Genomic DNA, 25094 nt, shown 5'->3' with positions numbered 1-25094 from the left:
TCAAATAAAAAAAAATAAGGTAGCATGCATGTTTTTATAACTATAATGCCTATTCTGGCTACCGCCCAGTGATAACACAGTGTTCCTTAGTGTAGTAATATCTACATGTATTGTGGGTGGAGGAAGGGATTTTTGTGGGCAATCATTGTGCAACACAGACATATGTGCATTCGATCACCAGATATTATTACTGATGCAGATAAATGGCAAACCTAAAAATAGTGTGGAGATACTAATGGCAATACATTAAAAAGTATAATGTGAAATATCTGGGCTATAGATTGTAGCAAAGCATGCCAAGTGGTAGCCTATTTAGATAGGTACAAATTGACATTGCATTATTACAAGGGACTCGAATGACTCCGGATTGTCTGACTCAATTTGTTACGAGCTAGGCAACTTCTAGCTATTTTTCTGCCTACTTTACATTCTCCAGGTGAATGGCAGTTCTGGTGAGGCATGGCATACAATCTAGGCCTACTCATGCAACAGCAGATAACAGATTGCTGCACCACCAGTACAAGGAGTACACTAAACAACAATAGCAAACAGCTGGACCTAATTTTGATTACAGTTCTTTGAGGCAGTGAGGAAGAGACTGATTGACTGCACACCACACAGCATTATATGAGCACGCAATTAGACCCTCACACTATGACTTGGAATTGACAGCATGGGCGCAGAGATGGTCAGACATAAGCAGGCTCAGTCAGGGCTTAAAGACACAATGAAACATTTTGATCTGCTTGATTTATAATGTTCTTGTGCCCCAAATTCCTGAAAATACACTTTCCAATCATCAGTTCACATCTCTTTAGACTGGAATATTGGTTGGGTACCAGAGACAAAGATGCTTGGTTGGATAGGGTTATAGCCTTACCCCACTCACTGTCCGACGACTCATGGTAATTTTGATATTGAATGTCCCATCTGCTGCACCTGCTCATAGGCTATAGCAAACTACATTACTTGAGCCGGTATTTACAGAAGGAATAATAGGGCATACATTGATAATTTTTTTTAAATAAATTGAGGATCCGAATAGGGCATTTATTGATTATTTTTCAGTAAATTGAGGATCAGTAGAGACATGTGCAGCATTATGGGAAGCATTTAATGTAGTAGAAAGGGGAGAGTGCTTTGGAAAAAGACATGAGATTCTTTGGGCACATCGGGGTAGGCTGACCAGTCTTGAATCCAAAATCAGTAAATTGGAAAAGCAACAGATAGTAGGGGTGAGCCTGGGCGTAATGGCAGCTGTGAATCTCAAAGGAGTAGAATTCAGAGACACAGCATAAAGAGAAGTTATATTTCTTGGGAATTATGCAGCGGCTAAGAGCTTTGGAGAGGTGGAACCCCCAGGCCGCACACTAGATATCATGAGTTGACCTGCTTTGGAGGCACCAGACATAACTCGAAATAGAGACCAACCATGTGAGCACTCTCCATGGCAGGTCTGTGATCCTGGATGAGTTTGTTAAGTATTACTCAGAGTTTACACAGCTATAGCAGATCTAGCCATGCAGGGGATTCACACCTACTGAGAGAATGCCACTCTGGCATGGCTGGAATGGAGCGGACATTTACGACTTTGCTCCACAATTACGCTAGCGAAAATAAAAGAGAGGATTGGATCTATGAAAACTGGTTCAGCACCAGGGAGCGATGGGCATTGTGATAACTTTGTCGAGACAAAGCTCTCCACCCCATGTCAATCCTATTGTTGGTCACTGATTAATGTGGACAATATGTCTTGTCAAAATGTTGGCCAATAGGTTACTCCTACTGTTACCTGCTTTGATGGCTCAATTGGGTTTCACGGCAGGCAGATTGACAATGAATAAATTACATACATTGTGGTTGCCAAACAAATTTTGGCAGGTTTGACTTGTCCAAATTAATGATGGCGGAGTTATTTACCACATTCGATTATTACCAGATGCGTTAAATACCTTCAAACTCATAATTCCGACCCATGCGTAAACAGGTGTTTACGCATGGGTCGGAATTAACTGCCCAATCATAATCAGGCCCCATGTCTGGCAATGCTGCTGAGTGCAGGACACCAAAACTGACAATGTCCAATCCCAGCCCATGTAAACTAATTATGAGAATGTGTAACAGTACTGTTAATGACCTACTGGCCAAAGCTGTGAATGCCATCACTCGAGGAGTGTGAAAACGAGAATAGGACATAACAGAAGAGCAATGTGTGGTGTTCTCCGTTCTTATCTGTAACTCGGAACACTCAGAGTGAAGAGTGGTTCCAGGAGTTCCAGATTGATCAGTTGGCTCAAGCTTGTTTAGACGCTACTTACTCTTCTCTCCAATAAATCTTAATAATCAATATAACGCTGCTTCCTGCATCATCTTTCAAGAGATTACATCACTGGCGTCGAGGATGGGATACAAATCCGCTCTACTCACAAGCTTGAAGCCCTGCTAGCCGCAGATCAAGATTACCATTGGTATCCTTCGACCATTGTTTTTAACCAGGGTGTTATCAAGGACGAATCTGGCCGAATAAATCCATGACCGAAAACCCTGCATCTCAGAAGTTTGCGGTGAGACTTATTTAATTTTGGCTTCTTTTCGATGATCGCGTACAGCTCAGCTTATACGTCACATCGAGCATGCGCGTCGTCTCGCTCAAGCTTTCTAACGCATGCACAATAGATTTCTCATAACACTGCCCATAACGCATGCACAACGAAATTTCAAGAGACACTGTGCTTCACGCATTCGCGTGAGCGCTATCTTCCAAAACAATTTTCTGTGTTGTCACCGTTGCCCAGCAACTAAACTATCGTGACGTATTTTAGTGTCAGAGTAAAGCGAACTTATTCATTTCATTTCCTGCTGCCACAACAAAAATTATGACTCACAGAAGAGTCTAAACTTTATTTACATGTTGCCTAGTAGTGACCTCACAATAGCTGTTGCCCTGCACTACATACAGTGTATAGAGTAAACAGTACACACAGTTAAAGATATTTAACACTCAATTTCAGTACCTAGCACAGTTTTATGTTATTTGGACACAAGTAGTATTATAAATGGAAAGCTTCAACGCTCCGCCTCCATTTCTAGCCTCTCCAGGTGAACCACCATTGGAGTGGAAACAATGGAGAGAGGGTTTCGAAGCATCTCTAGAAGCAATTGGAGGTGATAATTATACTAACAAGCGGAAATTGGCAATTTTGAAACATTCTCTTGGAGCAGAAGGTAGACAAGTTCTAAGTCATTTACCTCCAATAGCTATAGACAATTCCAGCGATGAGGAAAATGATGTTTATGAGAATGCTATAATGCAGCTGGACAAGCAGTATATAAAAAAGGTTAATGAAGTTGTTGCTCGCCACAAATTTTTGAGTAGACTACAATTATCCAACGAAACTTTTGACTCATTCATAAAAGATTTAAGAATTTTGGCGGCAAAGTGCAATTACCAAGACTTTCATGATCAAATGGTAAGGGATCAATTAGTACATAATGTTGCTGATGTCAAGTTACAAGAAAAATTATTAGATGCAAAGGAATTGACTCTTACCAAAGCTCTTGACATAGCTCATTGTTTTGAAGACATGAAATTAGGCATGAAAGAATTGTCAGAAAAAAAAACGAAAGAGTTATCGGAAAAGAAAACATTATCATCCGAAGTCCAAGTAGTTAGGAAGAAATCTACAGAAAACAATTCCAACAAACCTTTATCTTCAGTGAACAACAGCATCAGGAGAGATGTTATTTGTTTTAAATGTGGTTTTCCTGGTCACGTTGCCACTGACAAACGATGCCCAGCAATAAGTTAAGTATGCAGATACTGCAGATCCAAAGGACATTTTGCTAGAATGTGCATGAGTAGGAACAAGTTTAAAAACTATACTGTAGATGTCAGAAATGTTAAACAAGAAAATGTTCATAAAGTTGATAGTGATGTAGATGATTGTGACAACTTATTAACCGTGTATGAAATTGATTAAGAAAAAAAGGATGCTCCTTTCTGCATGTTACAGATAGGTACAAAATGTATAAAAGTCATGACGGATTCAGGTGCCAGACACACATTGATTGGTGATGAATGGCTAAAAGAATTTCCCAATGTATCTTTACTTCCATCTGACATTAGGTTAGTTGGTTATGGCAAAAAACCGATAGAAGTTTTAGGTTATTTTACTACTGACATTTCATTTAAAGGAAAAACTTCGAGAGTTTATGTTGCCAAAGAGAGCTCATGTTTGTTAGGGTGGCCACAACAACGTGATTTGATGATTAAATTAGACCCCAACCACCCTCAACAAGTATTGGGCTACTCAGATATTATCAGCCAAGTCTGTACAGTCACCAACAATGAATGGGAAATATTGTTTCCAAGAGTATTTTCGTCAGAATTAGGACTACAAGAAATTTATGCATCAAATTATATTGAAGCATAATGCCATCCCAAAAGTTCATAAAGTTAGAAATATTCCATTATCATTGAGGGATTCTGTCAAGAAAGAGTTAGAGAGGCTTTGTAAATTAGATGTTATAGAAGAGATCGAATCATCTGAATGGCTTTCACCAGTTGTAGTCGCGCGAAAACCTAATGGTAAGGTGAGATTATGTGTCGACATGAGATATCTTAATTCCAATGTTTGGGTCGACAGACATCCTCTCCCGAATATAGGTGAAATGTTCTCAAAACTTAAAGATGCCACTATTTTTACCATGTTAGATTTATCTAACGCATATCATCAGATAGCATTGCATGAGGACAGCAAACACTTGACATCTTTTATCACAACAGAGGGTGCGTATCGATACAAAAGAATGCCATTTGGGTTGGTATCAGCCTCTTCAGTCTTTCAGCGAGTCATGCATAAATGATTTAAGAACCTGACAAATGTACTATATTTTCAAGACGACATATTGGTCTTTGGGAAAGATGTAAATGAGCACTCAGTGATTCTATACCAAGTTTTGTCTATTCTTCAAGACAATGGGTTGACATTAACCAAAGATAAGTGTAAATTTGGCATGGAGTCAGTTGACTATTTAGGTCACTATCAGTAAAAAAGGTATTTCACCCAAGCAAAGTTTAGTAAAAGCCATTGAAGATGCCCCCGAACCTGTGAATAAAGATCAACTCAGGTCTTTCTTAGGATTAGCAGAATACTATGCCAAATTTATTCCTACCTTTGCCGATAAAACCAAGCATTTAAGAAAGTTGATGAAAAATCATCAATTATTTGTTTGGGATTCCAACTGCAAAGAACAATTTGCTTATCTTAAGAAATACATTGCTTCTGCACCTTCATTATCCCCATTTGATACGTCTTGTGAATCTATCATCATTTCTGATGCTAGTAACGTAGGTATAGGCGCTGTGCTAATGCAAAAGCAAAAAGAAGGTCTTGTTACTATTGCTTTTGCATCCAGACCATTACGAGGTGTAGAAGACAAATATTCTACTTTGGAAAAAGAAATTCTTGCCTGTTGGTGGGGAATTGAATATTTTCGTAAATATGTATACGGTTCAAGGTTTATAGTAAGAACAGACCATCGCCCACTAGTAGATTTATTCACAACAAAAGGATGTAGTAAAGCTACTGCCAGAATAGCTAGATGGCAATATAAATGACAAGACTTCCATTTTCAGGTAGAATACATTCCTGGTGCTAAGAATGTGTTAGCTGATTGTCTTTCAAGACTACCCATTAATGATGACAACATTGTTGCTTGTGATGAGGATCCAGATAGAGTTGTCTCTATATGTGAAGTTTCTAAAGGATACATAAAAGAAGAGGAATGGAGAACTGCTTGTAATAATGATGAGGATTACAAATGTGTCATGCCATTTGTAAAAAACAGGTGGCCAAAGAAAGCTGTACTGTCTCAAGATCTGTTTCCATTCTTTCAAATTGCTCAAGAGTTATCTATTCAAAACAACATCTTATTGAGAGGATTGCAATTAGTCGTTCCTCAAGATTTCAGGGATGTTGTTCTAGAGATGGCCCACGAAGGAAATCCTGGCATGACTGGTATGAAAAGGAGAATCAGGTGTGAATTTTGGTGGCCTGGAATTGATAGATCCATAGAAAGAATGGTTAGATCATGCATTGAATGTACAATTAGTGACAAATCTTTGAAAACCGTAAGTTATCATCGTGATTCGGTTTCAAGACCTTCTAGACCTTGGGAATGTGTATCAATAGACATTGCTGGCCCTATGAGTTTTGGTCATAATCCGGTTTATGCCATTGTTTTGATTGATCAGTTTTCTCAATGGCCAGAGGTGAAATTCGTGCCACATGTAACATCCAGGATAGTCATTGAATTTCTTAATTGCATTTTTGAAAAGGAAGTGTTTCCCATTTCCGTGTTGTCCGACAATGGTGTACAGTTCACGTCGGGTGAAATGAAGTCATTTTTTGACAATCATGGAATAGTTCATAAATGTTCCTCTGTATATTATCCACAAGGAAATGGTATAGTGGAACAATGGATTTAAGTGTTGAAAGAAGAGTTGCAACTAGCTTTATGTAATGGCCAAAATTGTTATGATGCTGTGAGAAAACTTCTATGGAATTATAGGAACACTCCCAGAAACTAAGGTGATTTATCTCCTTTCGAAAAAATGCAAGGGAGAAGGGGTATTTGTAATATGAGTCAACAATGGATGAGAGATCTGGTGAGTGGCAGGGTTAAAAGATCAGAGTCCAAAGAATTGAATTCTATTATCAGTACTCCATGCAAAGTTGGTGATTGGGTGCGGGTGAAGAAGTCTGGTTTTATTAGGACTGGTGAGTTTTGGTTTTCTGATCCCTTGCTAGTTGTCAGAGTAGGTAAACAGGTAGTAGAATTGACAGATGGCAATGTTTGGAGTCTTTCAAAGGTAGTAAAGGTTTCCAAATTTGTAAGCGAAAGTGTGAACATAGTTTGGATGTAAATCGACAAAGATTGAGTCATATTAAAAAATACACAACAGTTTGGTGTAAAGACTACGTTATGAGAAGATAACTTGTATAGTTATTTTTGTTTATTCTATTGGAAAAAATGTAATGAATTATCATTTTTCTTTTTGTATTAAACTTGTACTTTTTCTTTTAAGGAGGGATGTGTGGTGTCCTCCGTTCTTATATGGAACTCGGAACACTCAGAGTGAAGAGTGGTTCCAGGAGTTCCAGATAGATCGGTTGACTCAAGCTTGTTTAGACTCTACTTACTCTTCTCTCCAATAAATCTTACTAATCAATATAACGCTGCTTCCTGCATCATCTTTCAAGAGATTACTTCACAATGGCTTTTTGTTCGACAATTAAAAGTTGTCTGCACAAATGGCAAAGTCCGGCTAATCCAGCTCAAATTCATAGATGGTGTATACTATACTCCAGTCAGCAAGGTTCGGTATGGTCCAATACGATTTGATTTATCAAGGAGAGGAGGAGGCTGATTTCCTACACTTCGTGTAGTATAATGTGTTGGCTGAGAATTCTCCTTGGAATTCTCTATGTTCATTCTAGGTAGAATCTTTCCTTTGTAATGTTCCTTCTCTCACTGTATGTCTTTGAATAGGTCATGCCATGTTATGTCTTGAAGATCAGTCAGTTGTCAGTTACACTGCTGATCTTCAAGAAGGTGGATGCTCCATTAAATACCTGCTTACTTCATCTTGGAGTTGTCTGGACTTTATTCCTTTATGAACCACTACTACATATTGGCGACATTTGGGATTTCTTTCAACGTGTCTGGAGCATCCACTGATCATATTTTAGACATTTTTTTATATAATTTTGATTTTCAACTATTTGAATTATTCTATGGACATCTTGGATAAAAAAAAATTCCCTGCAGTGCACTCTTTGTATGGATTTATTCTTATGGGATATAAAATGCTGGAAAAGTTGCAGATGTACAAGTAAGATTTTTGATTACTAAAGGAAAAATCTTATACTTCATTTTGCAGTCAAGAATATTTCATGGAATTGAAATCTACACATTGACAAGCAACTCTGTATCTTTTTGATATATTTTATTAACTAAAAAGAGAAACTATTTGCCTTACTTTTATAAAAGTTATGCTTTAAGTATTGGCATTTAAACAGAAAATCTAAGTTATTTTCTGCAACCAGAAGAAGAATTGAGATAGTTGGTTTTTCATCATTTCCAAAACTGTTTTAAAATTTTCTGGCATTTTGAGTTGTTTTTCCAGCAAGTTCGACTTTGACAAGTTTTATCTGACTTGAAAAGTGTAATGGAAATATTTAAACCCGCTATCTTTGGATAACTCAAAGGACTGTCAAGATTGTCGAAAATTGTGTTTTTCTTCATAACGAGCGCATTCGGAGGCGAGCAAGGTGTCCGTTGCCTCCACGCATACTTTGAAGCATAACAAGACGTACCTTAATTCTTTAATCTCATCTCCGTAAGGATTCGATTTCCTTCACTATTCTTCTCGTAGCATTACCAGCGTGTCACGGTGACGTGCACACCTTCCATTGGATGACTATCTGTTTTTATCTTGGAGTTGTCTGGACTTTATTCCTTTATGAACCACTACTACACGTCGCCCGGCTGTGCCTCCAGATTTAAGCCTTTTTGGCACTGCATGTCGGCTGCCTTAATAGATGATGCAAATTGAGTTAGCGACCACCCCTCTGATAGAATTTTTGGGGTATGTAAAAGATATCTCAAATGGCTGTTGCAAATCTATCGGGCTCACGCGTCTGCTAGGAGTGGTATTCCTGTGTTAGATGTTCTTTAATAGAATGTTACTATTCCTTCTGTGCTGAACACTAGGTAATTGTAGAGTTGCCATGACAAGGGGGTGTAACAAACCCCCTCAAGTTGATAGCTGGATGACTGGCTATATAATATGTGAAGTGCTGGTATACAATGTATCACCTTGTTTCCAAACTGAAAAGAAAGGGTTTTTTTTATTAAACAAAATACTGCAAATATGTGGCACCCACCACTGCATTATTTTGCTACGTTTTGTGCACAAGCATATTTTCGCAATTTCTCAAGCAACCATTCACATCACTGTGTTTGATTTTGAAATCGACCTGAGAATGACATTATACCAATAGGGCGTTCTCGCTGTCAGAGAGGACAGATTAATCCAAGTGGAACCATTTCCAGGGCACAGTTGGCATAAGACACATACATAGTCGACTACACACTGTAACCTTGGTGAGCGCTAACTCTTGGTCTCAGGTTTGTGGATTCTGCATCTCATCTCTCCTCATGTCAAATTCAATACCTATTACTAATAAGATCTAGGTCATGCAGGAAATGTAAACTGACTAATATAATCATTCGTTTATCCTTTCTGTTTCCAATATATATATGTGGGATTTTCTCAACCATTTTGCTAAAAATGTTTTGCACTATATAGATTTAAAATAAAAGCTTTTAGTATACAAATCTATTGGTTTCGGTTTATGAGTTTACCTGAGGGTGTAGTTCAAAGGGGAACCCCCAACCTGTTCAGTCTCTAACGGGGCTGGGTATGTGTGCCAAACATTGCTCCTTTTCAGCCAACACCATTATAAGGTAGCGGTCATGGGACACTAGTCTATTTTCTCCATTCGGCATGGCAGGCCGGTATACCCTACCACAGCCTGGTGGCCAAGAGAAACTGACTGGCGGCAAATGAAATAATTGGCAAGCAACAACTGGACACCTAGATTATAAAACAAATGGCATATCATAACTATCATAGGTATAGTCAAATAAAAATTGTAGAATCCATATTGTAATACCACCCCCTAAAGCACTTTCATTCTGGGTTTTCATCACATTATCTTCGAAAACACAGAAATCTACATTATGCAGGCTCACGTTTGGAAATGCCTACATTCTAGCTGTAACGTTTCCAAAGAAAATCTCACAATGTCAATCTACAAGCATTACAGAAAATGCTATTTTTCTCTGAAACAAGATAGGGCAATAGGATGAGAAAAATAATTTGCAAGGCAAATTACACAAGTAACTCCGTGTGCGCCAAAGCGGAACACAAGGGTTTCCATTCTTATATCGCGATCCAACAGATTACAGACTATTTTGCATGCTCAACTCTGATTTTCTGTCCTATAGTATCCCAAAGAGTTGGGGTATGCAAGTATGGTCCCAGATTTAGCTTTGCCGCCCTCCATACCCAAGGCTTTACATGACAGACCCTAACACATGCGCAGTACATGAAAGGGGATCAACGCACACACTTAGCTAAAAGCACTGGCAAAAAACCCACAGCTCAAACCCAAACACCTAGCATCACAATATAAGGCATTTCATGAATAGAATGTACATACCAAAAGGATCATCCTGTTGTCCTGCTTCCACAGTAGTGCTGTCCAGAGATCTGACGGTGGCAATTTGTTTTTCCATTACAAGGTCACCCGGTGGAGAAAATCCGCTGACCCAAAGAGTTGATTCCTGAAGTGAAGGAGAACTTGGAGGTTCTCGAGATTGTGGGTCAATATTTCCTTGTGCAGATACTAAGGTTTGAGTTTTTAAAGCTTTAACAACCCTCACAGGTGGAGTAGCTACCGAGTTAGAATTGCTAAATTCTAGAAATATGGGTTCAGACTGGTTATTTTTTTCACCCATTTTAAGATTCTTAATTCTGTTCTTCCGGTCAGGTTTAAACAAGGGATTCTTCCTGTTCTTCCGAGATTTAATGAAAAAAGTGTTTTTTGTAATTGGGTCTTTTTCAGGAGAGGCCCCATTGCCATATGCATCAGAGACCGAAGATCCATATTTGTGCTCCAATGTCAACTTATTTATTCCATCCTGGAAGCTTGTTGAATACTGGATAGGCTTAGAATCAGCAGACTTTTGTTGGTCTCTAAATGGGGTCTGCTTAACAGTCTTTGTAGTGATCACCAAATTCGAAGAGGGGGTTTGGATGGTAAAAACAGGGTTACCTTGAGGTGTGCTTTTCGCTGTGATGGAATACCCTCTGAGTGCACTTTTGTGAACCTTTGTAGACTCTACACTCGCTCCCACATACGTGGCAACTGTTTGAGACAATGCATCTTGCATTTGGCGAGTTGCTCCAGCATCACCTTTGTCTACTGGCATCTCCACTGGGAATTTCTGTTTTGATCGGCTAATGTGCACAGCCTGGTTTAAATTATTGAATTCCGTAGTGAACAACAGACCTTTTTTAGAGAAATCGTTTTTAATAGTCCCACTATCCTGACCTATGAGCTCTGCTTGTATGTAGTCACTGTCACTCACCGGTGAAAAGGAGTTGTAAACCTGGTACAATTTTTTTGTTGGAACAGTTTGTTTCACATTTGGGAAAGGCTGTATATTTTTTGATGGTACTTGTCCTCCCTCTTTCTCCGCACTTGCGTAGGCATTCAGCGTAATAAGTGACTTTACTTGGTTTTTGATTGTCGTGAAAAGCCACATTGTTTTTGGAAAGCTTGAGGTTTGAGAAACACTTTGCATATTGACACCACCATTTGTATCCATTGGCTGCTTAGCAGCCACGGCCATAACTATTTGATCTCCCAATCTTATAGTGACATCCCCATCTGTAGAACTGTGTGCACCTTTTGAGTTATTTGTAGGTCTTAACTGACTGAGGAACTCTTCTCTCCTATAAGATGTTTTCTTCCATGATGTTGTAGCAAACGAACGAAAAGAAGGTATGTGTGAGGTAGTTTTAATGCTACCCGTATACCTCCCTTTGATTGGCACATTGGTCACAGCAACTGATGAACCCAAAAGATGAGCTGATGAGGTTTTACTTTCTCCGCTCTTATTGTGCCATCCCTTTTCTTTTGCAACCAGTGAAGAAAGCGAAGGGTATTTTAAATGATTGTCCTTATGGTCTTTATATACGGAATAGGTCCCTTTAAAGTAGGCACTTTCAAGCATCTGGGAAGACCTCCCTGACACGTAAACAACATTTAGAGCAATAGCTCGAGCAGAAAAAGAATGGATATTTTTATTCCAACAAGCATAGATCACAGTACTTTCTGCAGTGGAAGCAATAGCATGAAAGATGATCACATCTTGGTTCTTGGTGCAGTCCTCATTAGACGTAAACCCCGTAATATTAACCGTGATGTGTCTTCTGGGGCCTGCCCATATGATCCAGTTACACCAGATGTTGCTGTGTGAGTTGCTTGCATTCATCGGAAGGGAAAAAGTTCCAGAATCTTCCGTCATAATTGAATGACACTTCTCGCCAGGAACAAAGGACAACACATGCTGTGTCAACTCTGGAAAAGAAAAACATTAACCATTCAGAAAGCATCCATGCAGAGAAATAGTCTTGGAAAAATAATTGACTTTCCTGTAACTATGGGTATTCAGGGTGGGTGTCATGGCTCTAAATTTAAAGAAGAAAAAAACAAGGAAATCGAATTTAAAAAATCTTACAAACACAGATCAGCAGGGGAAAACAAACAAGCATTGGCAATGCCACCCCATCAGCTTGCATTGTAATCTATGCCTGTAATAGACATAATTAGGCATAGTGTTGCTCCATTATTCCATGCACGTGGAACTGTAAAATATAAAATTACTATAGAACTATATGCAGTGTGCAAACATCAGCGATGCCATCCATACGCCTGTATGGATGCCACTAGAGTTTGCAACAAATTGTTTATGCGGCCTGTATCCAGGTGCTGAAACTAGCATTTTTTCTTGATTAATCCAAGAAGGATAGGAGAAAGGTGGTAAATAACCAGGGCATATCCCTCGCAAAGACGAGAGTAAAGGAAGTAAAAACGAGAAGACAGGTTAAATAAAAGGTGATGGGAATAGGGTGGTGTTGTACATTGATTCTTCTTGTAATATGGCCGACTGTAGTCTTTAGTCCTTCCTTAGTGTTTTCACCTCCTCAGCCTTCCTGTATACCTGTGTGTGTTCTAACCTGTACCAGAGGGTTCTACCAGTGTCAGTTGAAGGACTAAAGACTACAGTCGGCCATATTACAAGAAGAATCAATGTACAACACATCTCCCTCCTTACAGAAAAGAAAAGAAACAAACATAAAAATAAAGCTTGATGCATGGAAGACAACAACAATAATAATAACCACGGAAAGGAGGACTAAGACGACTTGAACTAATTTCTTAGTTCATGAAGGCAAAAGAGCACATAGGGGCAAAGAGTGTAAAAGTGAAGTGTGAGGTGAGACACAACACTTAAAACAACTAATAGGCATCACCACTACCTACTCCCCTTAGACTAACAAAACAGGAAAAAGATAGTGCACTCCCTCCAAACTGTCTTTGACCAGCAAAACAGGAAGAGAAAGTCCACTCTCTCAAAAACTGTTTCAGTCCAGCAACACTTAACGCTCCGAGTTGAAGATGGACAGTTCAACATACGCCTTCGTGCTTTAAAGATACCACATTCATAGATAAGATTACTGAGTGCAGTATAACAAGCGATGTAAAAAGATAAATTTTTTCTGACCAGGAACCTTTGTCCCTACTGCGGACCTTCTGTCCAGACTCTCACCTGGGACCATTGTCCCCCATTGTGGACATACTGTCGAGAGTTTCCTCTGGGACCTTTGTCCCCACTGCGGACCTTCTGTCCAGACTCCCACCTGGGACTTATGTCCCCATTGTGGACATACTGTCAAGAGTCTCCTCTGGGACCTTTGTCCCCACTGCGGACCTTCTGTCCAGACTCTCACCTGGGACCTATGTCCCCATTGTGGACATACTGTCAAGAGTCTCCTCTGGGACCTTTGTCCCCACTGCGGACCTTCTGTCCAGACTCTCACCTGGGACCTTTTTCCCACTGTGGACATGCTGTCTAGAGTCTCCCTTGGGACCATTGTCCCTGTTGTGGACTTTCTGTCCACGCGCCCAATCTTTTGTGCTGAGACATTCTGCTCCTTGATCCGGGACAACCTTGTCTCCACCAGCACAATGATTTCGCCCTTTGTCCATTTCAGCTTCCCCTTGTGATCATGGACCGGTAACCCTTCTAGATAGAGTCCAAGGGGTTTGTCCCCCAAATTCACCCTGAAAACAAAAACTCCTTTCTGCTTGTTAGTCATGGTTCAGGCACTTAAACCAGCTTTAAATTGTGGGACTACTTTTCTGTTCTATGTCGAACGACCCGCCTCTGCTCCTTAATTGAATTGTGCTTCTCTTTCTTGTTCCTGGACGCTCTGTACCTTTTAATTAAAGGCTGGAACTGGCATTATGTGTACACAGGTAATTTCCTGCACATTGATGTTTGATCAAAATAACATTTGCTTCACGAAACACAGTCTATTCTTTTATGCTAGCTCACTGACACGTTTCTTGTTTTCTGCCAGAATAGAAATAAATACAGAAAATATCCACTAGATGGCAGTCTTGTCCAGAATATATGCACTGAATATAGCATTTATCGCTCGTGAAAATCTACGCTGTATGAAAGGTACAGTTTAAGTAACAGTCACGTCATGCTTTCAAAGACATGTTTCTTCCTCCGCAGAAAGCATGAAACTAACATCACTCACCAAGCCGAAATGTCAGTTTGCGTGTAGCTGTTCTTTTCCGTTGGCGTCATGTTGACACAGAACCCTATCACTTGTTGCGGATCAAAAGAGCACCACACGCCATACTTGGAAAACGTTGCGTTGTGTTCCCAAACCCTGTCATCAAGAGAACACAACAAGTGAAATGGCCGCTTGCCGTAGAGTGACGTTACACGCTGCGCAGAATGCGTGATGAAGTATGCAGCCTGGAAACGAGGGACGCTGAATTGACACAGAATGCTCCACGTCACTATGGAGCATGCAGCTCCTAAGCTGAGACAAATGAAGATACTGCTACGTCATCATTTTCAAACGGGCCATGGAGAAGTGCAGATCACACACGGAGGGAAAATAACGGTATTAACAAGCAGTAAAGACTCATAGTAGATGAACCTTGAACTTGTGTCTGCCGTTTGTGACTCAAAATGATTCATTTCATTTACTGATTAATGATCATGTGACGATCCGATTCACTCGTTTTTCAGCAGCTGTGCTTTGAATTTTAAAAGTACTTAGTTAAGATCCATGCTGTTACTCGTGCCAAACTCTTCATTAGAAGCATTACAGGAAGCAGAGCAGAGGATTAATTCTTTGGATTTATTTCTAAACGTTACTGGATTATACTCAATGTTGTGATGCATTACCCCATCATAGGCAATTCCCTTAAATCCTTGGTATTAGCTGCAGCTGGTTGGGGAACAGTTTAGCTTGAGTTTTGCAGTAACTTAGAAAGCGCTACAAAAATAACAAGGCGCTACAAATACTTGAGGATAGTTTCTTCAGTTTTCTCTACACCTTACTTAATGTCACAGAATCTTAAGTTCTTGTTGGTCAGCGCTGCCAGGGAACAACAATTAACTCAGGCTTGTAAAAGATAAGATTTTCTTAGTTGCGCAAAAATTCATTTGACTTATCTCTTATTCAGCGGTTTCTTCTTTCTTGTTTCCTCTGATCACAAGACTGGCAGCACATAGGTGTAGAGCTGTGGGTTCTTTTCGCGAGGTGTAACTCAGGCTGTGTTAGATGGTTTCTTCTCTGGTCTGGTCAGCAGGAAAACGTCGCCAAAATGTTGTAAATAGGATGGTCATAGATGACAGGATACTTCTAGTTGATTACATGTAGATTTATTGTAAGACACAGCTGAGCATACAACCTCGCCAGCTGACCAGACCATCAACTGACACTGGTAGAACCCTCTGGTACAGGTTAGAACACACACAGGTATACAGGAAGGCTGAGGAGGTGAAAACACTAAGGAAGGACTAAAGACTACAGTCGGCCATATTACAAGAAGAATCAATGTACATTGATTCTTCTTGTAATATGGCCGACTGTAGTCTTTAGTCCTTCCTTAGTGTTTTCACCTCCTCAGCCTTCCTGTATACCTGTGTGTGTTCTAACCTGTACCAGAGGGTTCTACCAGTGTCAGTTGATGGTCTGGTCAGCTGGCGAGGTTGTATGCTCAGCTGTGTCTTACAATACATCTACATGTAATCAACTAGAAGTATCCTGTCATCTATGACCATCCTATTTACAACAGGTGGTAATTGGATGGTGTCTGTGGGGTGTTTCAGATTTGTGGTCATTTACAGTTTTAATTTAAAAAAAATAATTTGAAAAAAAAATCTCAACATGTTCTGAAAACTGCAGAAAATCCTGTCCAAAAAGCAATGTCAGTAAGACAGATATTTGAATATTTTCAGTGTAAAGCCATTCCTCCTCTGAGAATTAATACTAATATTGTAGCTAGACGAGTTTAATTAGATAGACTACCTAGTTCATTTTTTCCAAAGAGATAAATTAATGTATTTTTAGTTTATATATATATATATATATATATATATATTTGTCAGATTTGTAAAGTGCTACAAACAACCTTGCAGTAATTTCTGAGTGCTTTTCATCAGACTATCAGAGTCATCCCTCCGATCAGCGCACACTCTGATCTTTATTGACAGTCTAAACCAATAACCATAAACGCTAAGAGATGGTAATGCTTCAGGAAAAGGTAAAACAGGATCTGAATTGACCCAAGGAGATAGTCAGTAGCTATTTTAAGGCATCTTACCTGGTGGAGGTAGGCAACAGAAGCCCAGTAAATGGAGAAGGCTAACTAAAAGCCCACATGACCAGAAAGATTTAGCAACCTATCATTTCCAGTCTAAGATGCAGTCGAAAGAATCCCACAGATTATCCTTGCACATGAACGGTCCTTTCTCCAATATTTTTTTTTACAGGAATAGTTGAACAGATATTAAGTTGCAATCAATTTGCAGATCATACCTTTCTAGATAAGAAATGGGCAACCTAGCTAAGCAGTCCTTTGTTCAGTCATGTGATACTTTTGCGAACAAAACTGAGGGAATTTTGCCATGTGCTTTGCTGGGAGCCAACGGAGGAAGCCAAAAGCAGGGGTGATATACTTTTAACAATTCAGGCCAAACAGGATGGAGATCAATTTGTTGGGAGGCCAATATAGAGGTCATTCCACTAATGAAGGCGGGAGATAACCACTGTGCAGATTAAGGCAGGTTTTTCAGAGAGGTGAATGAGTAGGACACCTTCCCAAACGTGAGAACTGGAAGAAAATTTGCAGCCCACTTTTGTTTGGTGTGAAGGCAACTTCACTGCCAAGGAGTACTTTATACTTTTTCAGCTTATATTACTCGAAGAAGGAGAACAATTCAGGGGCTCTGGCCAGAAGAAAATCATGTGGACTGCATTGAAACCAGGAGCAGGAATAAATGCTCTCACCAGTCAGGCATGAGCAGCCTTTTCCGTCACCAATGCTACACTATTTTGCTTATTCTGGCCTAGCAGGGTTACAAAGTTCAGCTAATTTGGTTGAGCTTATGTTTCTTATTTCAGTCTAGGAGGATGCTTCTAAGGATTTAGGTCACCTAAAGAGGTAACCATGCAGGTTTAACTTAGAAAGTCCTCTTAAGTTGTATTACACTTGCCCAAACTGCCATTACCTCAACCCACAGTGTAAGTTTTCAAAATGACAGGGCAGCAGAATGGCAAAACTTGAGAGCATGCATTCAGGTCACACAGTGGCAGATCTTTCTTTTGGGTCATGCACTCTTCCAACTGCTGTACCCTTCTTTCAGCACCAACTATTCTACTGTCTGCCCCTGTTCTACTATCTGTCTCTCTTCTCTCTTCAGCCTCCAGATAATGGAACATAGAACTACGCTCACAGCATTCTCTCCCAGGTAGTGGAATGCCTTGGGTGGTCAGCTAGTGCACCAGGTTTCCAGTACTCAATCCTTTCTTATACTGGGTTGGCATCCATTTGTCTTCTACTGACCATCTTGCTTAGCTCATGTCTCAACCTACAGCCTCCTTGCTCTTGAAGCAAGTCCTTTTTGTATCTGTCCGGGAATCGGTGTTGGGAGGTGATCTCCTTGCTGCTACATTTATTGGCCCTCTGGTCTCTCTCCCGGTTCTGTCCTCATCCACTGGTTAGTGAATGGCAGCCTCCTATACACTGAAGGGCTCTTGTGGTCTGTTTAACTGACTCATCTTCTTCCGGTTACGGTAATTTTACAGGTCATCTCCCATATCACATATCCTACTAGGTCTGAAGTGTTCTTGTCCTCATGAAGGTAGTAGAGACACTGCTGAGTTTCCCATCCAGTCACACACAAAAAGAAAAAGACCCACTTTACACCCCCAAAAAAGCATAAATCAGAATACGGGCTATTAGAGAATTAGCACGTTCTTCGTTCATGTCAGAGAAGGCATCTTTATTACCTTTAGTGCAGCATTTGTTTCTTCTACTGTTCGGCACAAGAAATATTTATCTCGAGCTATTCTGGGCATCAAAGGCTCTTGGAGATATCCCACTGCACCCAATACCCTGGATGGTTTAACAAGATAGTGAAGTCAGTCTACAAAACTGAATGGTCTCCCAAATGTACTAGTTTTCTGAGAGGACAGAGGCAAGTTCACAAAAAAGACACGTGGTTCAATGGATTCTCTTAGGTGTTGGAAAGGAATACTGTGTTATTTAAATTTCCCTTGGAAAGTGCACATTATGGGGAACATGCCCTTCAGCTCCTTATGTAATTACTACACTTCGTATGTTACTCTATCATTGAAGGTAAATTGGATTCACCCATTTATCAATGTAAAAACATATGACATTCTTCAGTCGATGACCTTAGTTTCTTCTAAATGTATCTCTGTTTTTAAATTCATGTATTAGTTGTTTTCTGCTGATGAAATAGCGGATCCAGAAACCTAAATTTCATAAATCGCTCAAGCACTGCATCAAAGCGGTCTTACTCTTCACACTGATTGCGATTTGTGATGTCGAGAAATATGCTTAATGATGTTGAATACCCAAAAGCTGACTACCAGCTGTTTCACTTATACCTCACATGATGGATGGTATCAGTGTATCTTTGAGGCTATAATCCATGAGCCCTTTGTCTGACTGACCACTCCATGGACCAGTGGACAAGATTTTGTTTTAAAATGTCAAAATGCAATCACAGACCTTCAAATTAAACTGGATCTCAAACCAGTGAAAGGGTGGGCTACAGATAGGCAAAAGGGAAACTGGACAAAATATGGAGTCTCTAGTGGTGTTTTGTATATCAGAACTTCAACTCCTGGTAATGGGGATGTTGAGCCCATTTAGAGAACCAGTAGTAGCTGAACTGGTCTCACATACGTTCATGGTGCCATAGAATGGATTGGAATTGTTTAGTTACTCAAGGTTACCAAGGATTAAGGGTCCTACCTCTGAGAAATAGTTAGTTGAGACCATGATATTTGCATTGAGGGCTACCAATAGGTTTATGGTGCCCAGAGAACAGGCTGGCAGCACTAGTAACAAATGAGAATCCAGGACCATGGGAAGACTGCAACCAAGTCTTTAATCTGCAGTCATTGGGAAACTGGGAATAATTAGAAATGGTTCTAACAGCTCTTGCCAAACCTATACCCCAACGGTCTAGGATCGGGTGAATGGGAAAATCCCTAACGATATTTGGGGTTCAGAAATGGATAGTACACATTCTTAAAGAGTGGAGGAGGGTACTGTGGACTTCTCCAAATGACACTCATCACTGGACCGCAGGGGGGTGTAGGAAGGTCACAGTAAATATTATTCATGTTTACTTCGAGTCATGTTTAATTTGAGGTAGTGCTTGCGGGTAGTGGGCACTGGCACTAATTTTGGGGACCAGGACTAATTTTTCATAATTGCACTTTAACCCAAAACAAGAGATAATGCACAAAAGGGATAAAGTAGGAAGCAAACAATTGGAAAACACAGACAAAATGGGAGCAGTGATGAAGAAACCCTACAAGAGTAAGAAAGAGAAGCATGAAGTGTAGTTTGGTGAAAGAAAGACATGGGATTGAATCAAAATAAAACACGATCAAATGCAGTGGATAAAGACATCAAGTCTGCATTAACGAAGTTCTAACTAGATTTTATCTTGCCACTGAAGGCTGGGATATGTTAAGTAGAAGCTTCCCATTCCTAGGTGAAAGGTTTTTGGACCCGTTCTACTGCTATCCAGAGGGGAAAGGATGTTCCTAGCATGCATGAGTGGAAGAAAGTTTAAGCAATCTACTTGGCCTATTGGTGATCGGATGTCGATGTCAATTTCTTCTGGGGCAAGTCATACAGTAGCTGCCCACAACCATGCATGAGAGATCTGAAGGTAGGTACTGTCCAGAATGTTTGGCCTATTCACGAGGCCTTTCCTGTGACCGAGGCTGTTCAGCATACAGCTGGATGACGTAGAATATAATGCTTACAAGAAATGCAACAATCGCAGCCTTTTCTGCAAAAGGCTCTGTCCATCACTATCAAGTTCCAGTTTTCCATACAACAGTTCAGGCTTACCCTTCAGCCCTCAAGCAGGCATTGGCTCCAAGTTGAGCACCACATAGTAATAGGGGGTACCCAACCCCCCAATTTCTCTACCAAACATTTTACAAGGGAAGGTAGGTGGCAATTGATCATGTGAGGGATGTTTATAGCACTTATCTGTGAAGTCTATTGCCTTAAAATAGAGGCCATCGTGGGGCCTCTTAAAGTTTGTTCAAGTAAACCACTATTGTTCCAGCTCACCTTCCCAGGAAGGGACATAAGAGTGCTTCAGGCAGTTCTTTTTGCAATTCTAGCAGACACATAAGGTGGCTATCAGCCTGTTATAAATATGAAGGGAATCGGTTTGTAGAATCTGCATTTCAGAATGGACACTTGAGTAGATAACTCTTGATCAAAAGGATGCATTTCTCTATATTTCTAATCTACAAGAGCATCCATGTTTTCTTTGATTTTAATTCTCCATTTTCAGTTTATTGTCTTTCCATTTGATGCAACATTTGCTCCAAGACTATTTGCAGAGATCTTGATGAGGTTTCTTCAACAAGAGTGTTTTTGTCCAGCCACAACTGTGGGATTTCAGTTGGTGCAGTGCAGAGGTTGCCCACCCTTTACACATCACAAATGCCACTGACACTTAAGAAACACATGGCATGAAAGTGAACTTTGCAGATGATTCATGTATGTTTTAACAAATTATTGTAACTGTTGCACTTGACATATTTAAGAGTGCCTTTACTGTGGGATTAGAAAACTTACTTATACAAATGTTTTAGTTTAATTAAGTGTGATTAATAAAGAATCATCTTCAGTAAGTATAAAATGTGCCCAACAGAGATGAAATGTGATTTCCTAAACGTGTGTGCTACTTCACATGAATAGATAACAAACTGACACTAACTAAACACTTACTTACAAAGCCAAATGGGTTGCACTGTTAATTGAAATTTGATTGACTGTTGATGCGAACACCCATCGCCTCTTGGATGGATATAAATGTCCATTGGGGGAACAATGCTAAGCAAGTAGACCCACAACAACGCTGGAGCAAAGTCCACCCCTATCTGAACAATAGATTTACTTAGTCTCTTGCCATCCAGAAGTTAGCATTAATCGCTATGTCTGCAACCTTCCAACCATAGAAGGGCTTCCAGTACAAAATAAGTTGAATCTTCTTCTCTGTGAGAATTTGAGAATATATCAAGGCTTTTTTAGTTGATTTCTCTCAGATCTAAGAGTTTTGAAGATGTGTGTCCATCTTTTTCCTGAGATTGACCCGGCTTTAGCAGGGATTGGATGCGCATGAGCTAGGCATGATAAATAGGGTACTCTCTAGGCTGATCTTCCTTTCAGTAGTGAAGACGTGGAGCCGAATTATTCGAAAATCTATATATTCCGTCCTTTACAAGGCTTGTGGGTAGCAGTGACGTTAATTTTTTGTTGGGCCCACCTTCTTTGCCTCTCCACCAGAACCTCACTGAGCAGCTGAACAGTTATGTATGGAGGGCTAAGTTGAGCTCTTTCTCCTTTCTGGGACTCTTTTTTAATTTTATTTTTTATATAAGACTCACTCTTCAAAATCAGAGGGGTCATCTGCATTTTTTTGCTGCCAGTCACGAAATTTGCTTCTCGTCTGCAAGACCAAGCAGGGAGAAATTATAAACTCAACATGGTTGCCAAAGCCTCCATAAACAGATGTTAAAACACCAGCTCATAATCTACAACTGCACAAGCTTTGCTGGTGAGCACTTGGGGAAAACGGCGTTTTGTCTCGCTCAGCAATGCACGTGTGAGTTAATGACAGACAGCATAAGGCCGACCACCTGAGCAGTGTCTTCCCCTCATCCTATGTCTTCTCTCGGTCCATTGACACACATGCAAGGTGTTATGTAAGATGTTTGGGACGCTTACCATGGATAGGTTTGCCAAAGTGGACTGAGATAGATGGACTCCTGTCTTAATGCCCAGACCTGCTGCTGTATGCTTTTGAGATTTCTGCGTGTATGTGTTTTATATATAAAGGGACACCCCTAATCAGGCCTTATCGGCAACACTGCCACCTTAACATGTCAAACATCAATATTTACACAAATGTACATTTTTTAAAGTCCCACTCACAGGAAGGGTGATCACTTAGTATCTCTGGAAAGCTGTGTGAGCACTGAGCGAAAGATGTGCTATGTGAGATTAACTCATCAACTCTGAATTTTGCTTTGCATTCTGGTACTTGTAGTTCTTGACATAGGAAAACAAAACTACAACTAAACGAATACCGGTTACATCACAATTGGACTCCTTGAGATTTCTTCACACATCCGCCCAAATGCGGTCACAAAGAATGACACATTTGAACGTCTACATCAAATTGTATCAAGCAGCCAAACTACAGAACTGCTCAGTTATTTTAGTCTACGTTTCTTACCGGAATGTTGCTGCTTTGCTTTCTGTAGAGCCGAATTGATCTGCAAAAAGCATACACGATTACAAACACCAGTTATTTGCAGCTCAAGTCTACTGTGGCTAAAACAGCGTTGTTTGTTTTCAATATAAAAATGACAGTTACAGAATGGTGCAAAATAGGTTAAAACAATACTTATATAAATGAGTGAAAGATATTATATCTTGTCAAAGGTCAATTACATTGACATTCGTGGAATACATTTATGTTTTGAACGCCAACAGTGAAGAAACAGTATCTCACTGGCGAAAAAGGCAGGGATGTCAGCTTTTTTCAATTGGCAAAACCGTTTTAGGAAGTGTTTGAAATGGGGATGTGGAAGTGTAGGGCCTCGCCACCCTAGGGCACCTATTCACTAGAAGAACTACTACTGTTCCATTAAAGGAATTGCACAAAAGTAGAAAAGTGCCGGTACTCCATCGCTTTAAAATGAGTGTGTAGGTGTGCTCAGTACCTGACAGCACCAGCCCACTCAACCCACGGGTTTTAGGTGTTTTTGGCACTCACATCTTTTCCCTTAAACTCCATATTCTGGTTGTTATGAAAGACAGCCCTGAATAACTCGCCGCTCAGGCGGTCCCCGCGCGAGAGGGGGAAGAAGGCCGCCTGAGAGAAGGCGAAGAGCAGCAGCAGCGTCATGGCGCGGCGCGTGACCCAGGGACCTCCGGTGTAAGCACACTGTAGGCGGAGCCCGGCTCACGCGCCTCACCTTTATTGACTAGCAGGCGGCAGTGCGAGCCCCTAAGCGTGGCTCCTGGCAGAGGCGTAGCTTCGACTAGGGCAGCAGGTGCAGTAGCACCCGGGCCCAGAGAAACCCCATTTTTGCTGTATTTTACAGTTCAAACAGCAGCCAGAGTCCTCATTTCTTTACGTGTACCAGGGAGGCCTACGATACACTGGCTCTTGGGAGAGCAGGGCCACCTTATCACCCAAAAGTGCAGCTGTTTCTTATCTTTTTATTTTCAGTGTGTGTTCCTCCTTCAAATCGCTGAAATCGTGTTTTTTTTGCTGTGGGGGAGCTCGCATACACCTTCTACATTTGTCAAGGGTGTGGCCTAATCGTTTTTCAATCGTTTTTTCTCACTGACCCGACCTTGAAGGCAGCCTTTCTGAAATGAACATACGCGACTAGGTATATTCCACCCCTCCTCACCCCCCAAAGATACCTGGCAGCAGCAAAATCAATAACTCTTCTTTTCTTAGTTGCAGGTTAATATGTTTGTGTGCTTGATCATTTGTTCCTTACTAGCTTTACATTTTGAATTTCAAATTGAAGGTTTAGGGTTATTAAATGGGTTAGTGTGCCAGCCCTGACATTTCATTTAACATGCCAGTGGATTCTGGGACATGTAGTCCTCGTTCACTTCACTTCAAGCCACTTACTAACACACCTGAATACTCTTATTTATCACTAGACATTTCAGGATTGGAAAACAGCTGTCATGCTTCTCAGGTTCATGTGTAAAAAGCATATCCAGTGATTCCAGTCTATATTTTTGCTTTGCATTCAGGGATTTATTACCCCGTTTGTCCGGCACTAAAATCGAGGTAGTAAGTCCCTGAAGGCGAAGCAAAAACCTGTACTGGATGAGATACTCACGCAGGGACCTGGAAACATTGACAGCTCTTAAAAAATATGTGGAGGGGAGTGGTGTGGCTCACTGGTTAGAGGCGGCAGACTCGGAAGCAGAGAACGGCCTGGGACCAGGGTTCAATTCCCGAGCGGCAGGGTCATGGACCAGGGTCAGCGGACTCGATAATTCTCGCCTCGGTGCCTACTGTAACCAGGGATCACACTCAGCAACTCTGGGCATTAGCTTGCCTCATCTCTACAACGGCCCCCCACATTCGCCGGGGATGCCTGGTTTCACCTTGGAGATACCCAGTAGGGACCATCTCACAGGGATAGCCAGGACGGATTCCCCACCTGTCTACAGCGCCACAACGCCTCAGGGCAGCAGTGCGCTTTACAAGACACATACATTACATTTTACATTATGTGTACTACTGCAATGAAAACCTATGGGTTAAACATTGTAGGCAATACAACCGAGAGGCTTGTGGTGCATTATGTGGTATGGTTGTGCGACCTTACCATGCAATACACTTGCAAAACTGTCTTGGGTCCAATCAGGCTCATTAGTAAAACCTGTAAATCAACCATGGGTATCTGTGGCTTCGAGCCGCAAGGCTTAAACAAAGGAGCAAGTACAAAGCATTTAGAAGCACCAAACAATGGAATGGCACTGTCCCAGTGGAGCTGCTGCCTGCAGGTGTAACTACACTACTACAGCCTG

At 40.8% G+C, this 25094-nt stretch overlaps 1 protein-coding gene across 1 annotated transcript; it reads right to left on the bottom strand.

The window, feature by feature from the left end:
• Positions 1–10292: 10292 nt before the first annotated feature.
• LOC147664059 (uncharacterized) lies at positions 10293–23436 on the bottom strand (the record flags this gene model as incomplete). The annotated part of the gene is made up of 3 exons (XM_086950014.1): positions 23305–23436; positions 22762–22801; positions 10293–12218 (listed from the first exon to the last, which is right to left on the bottom strand). Coding segments are annotated over exons 1-3 (2098 nt in total), but the record flags the coding sequence as incomplete, so codon positions are not given.
• Between the last annotated feature and the right edge of the window lie 1658 nt (positions 23437–25094).

Source organism: Lissotriton vulgaris, unplaced genomic scaffold (assembly GCF_964263255.1).
Source record: "Lissotriton vulgaris unplaced genomic scaffold, aLisVul1.2 SCAFFOLD_2312, whole genome shotgun sequence".
NCBI classification, from domain to species: Eukaryota; Metazoa; Chordata; class Amphibia; order Caudata; family Salamandridae; genus Lissotriton; species Lissotriton vulgaris.
The sequence above is the reverse complement of the archived record's forward strand: the minus strand, read 5'-3'. Positions and strand labels throughout refer to the sequence as shown.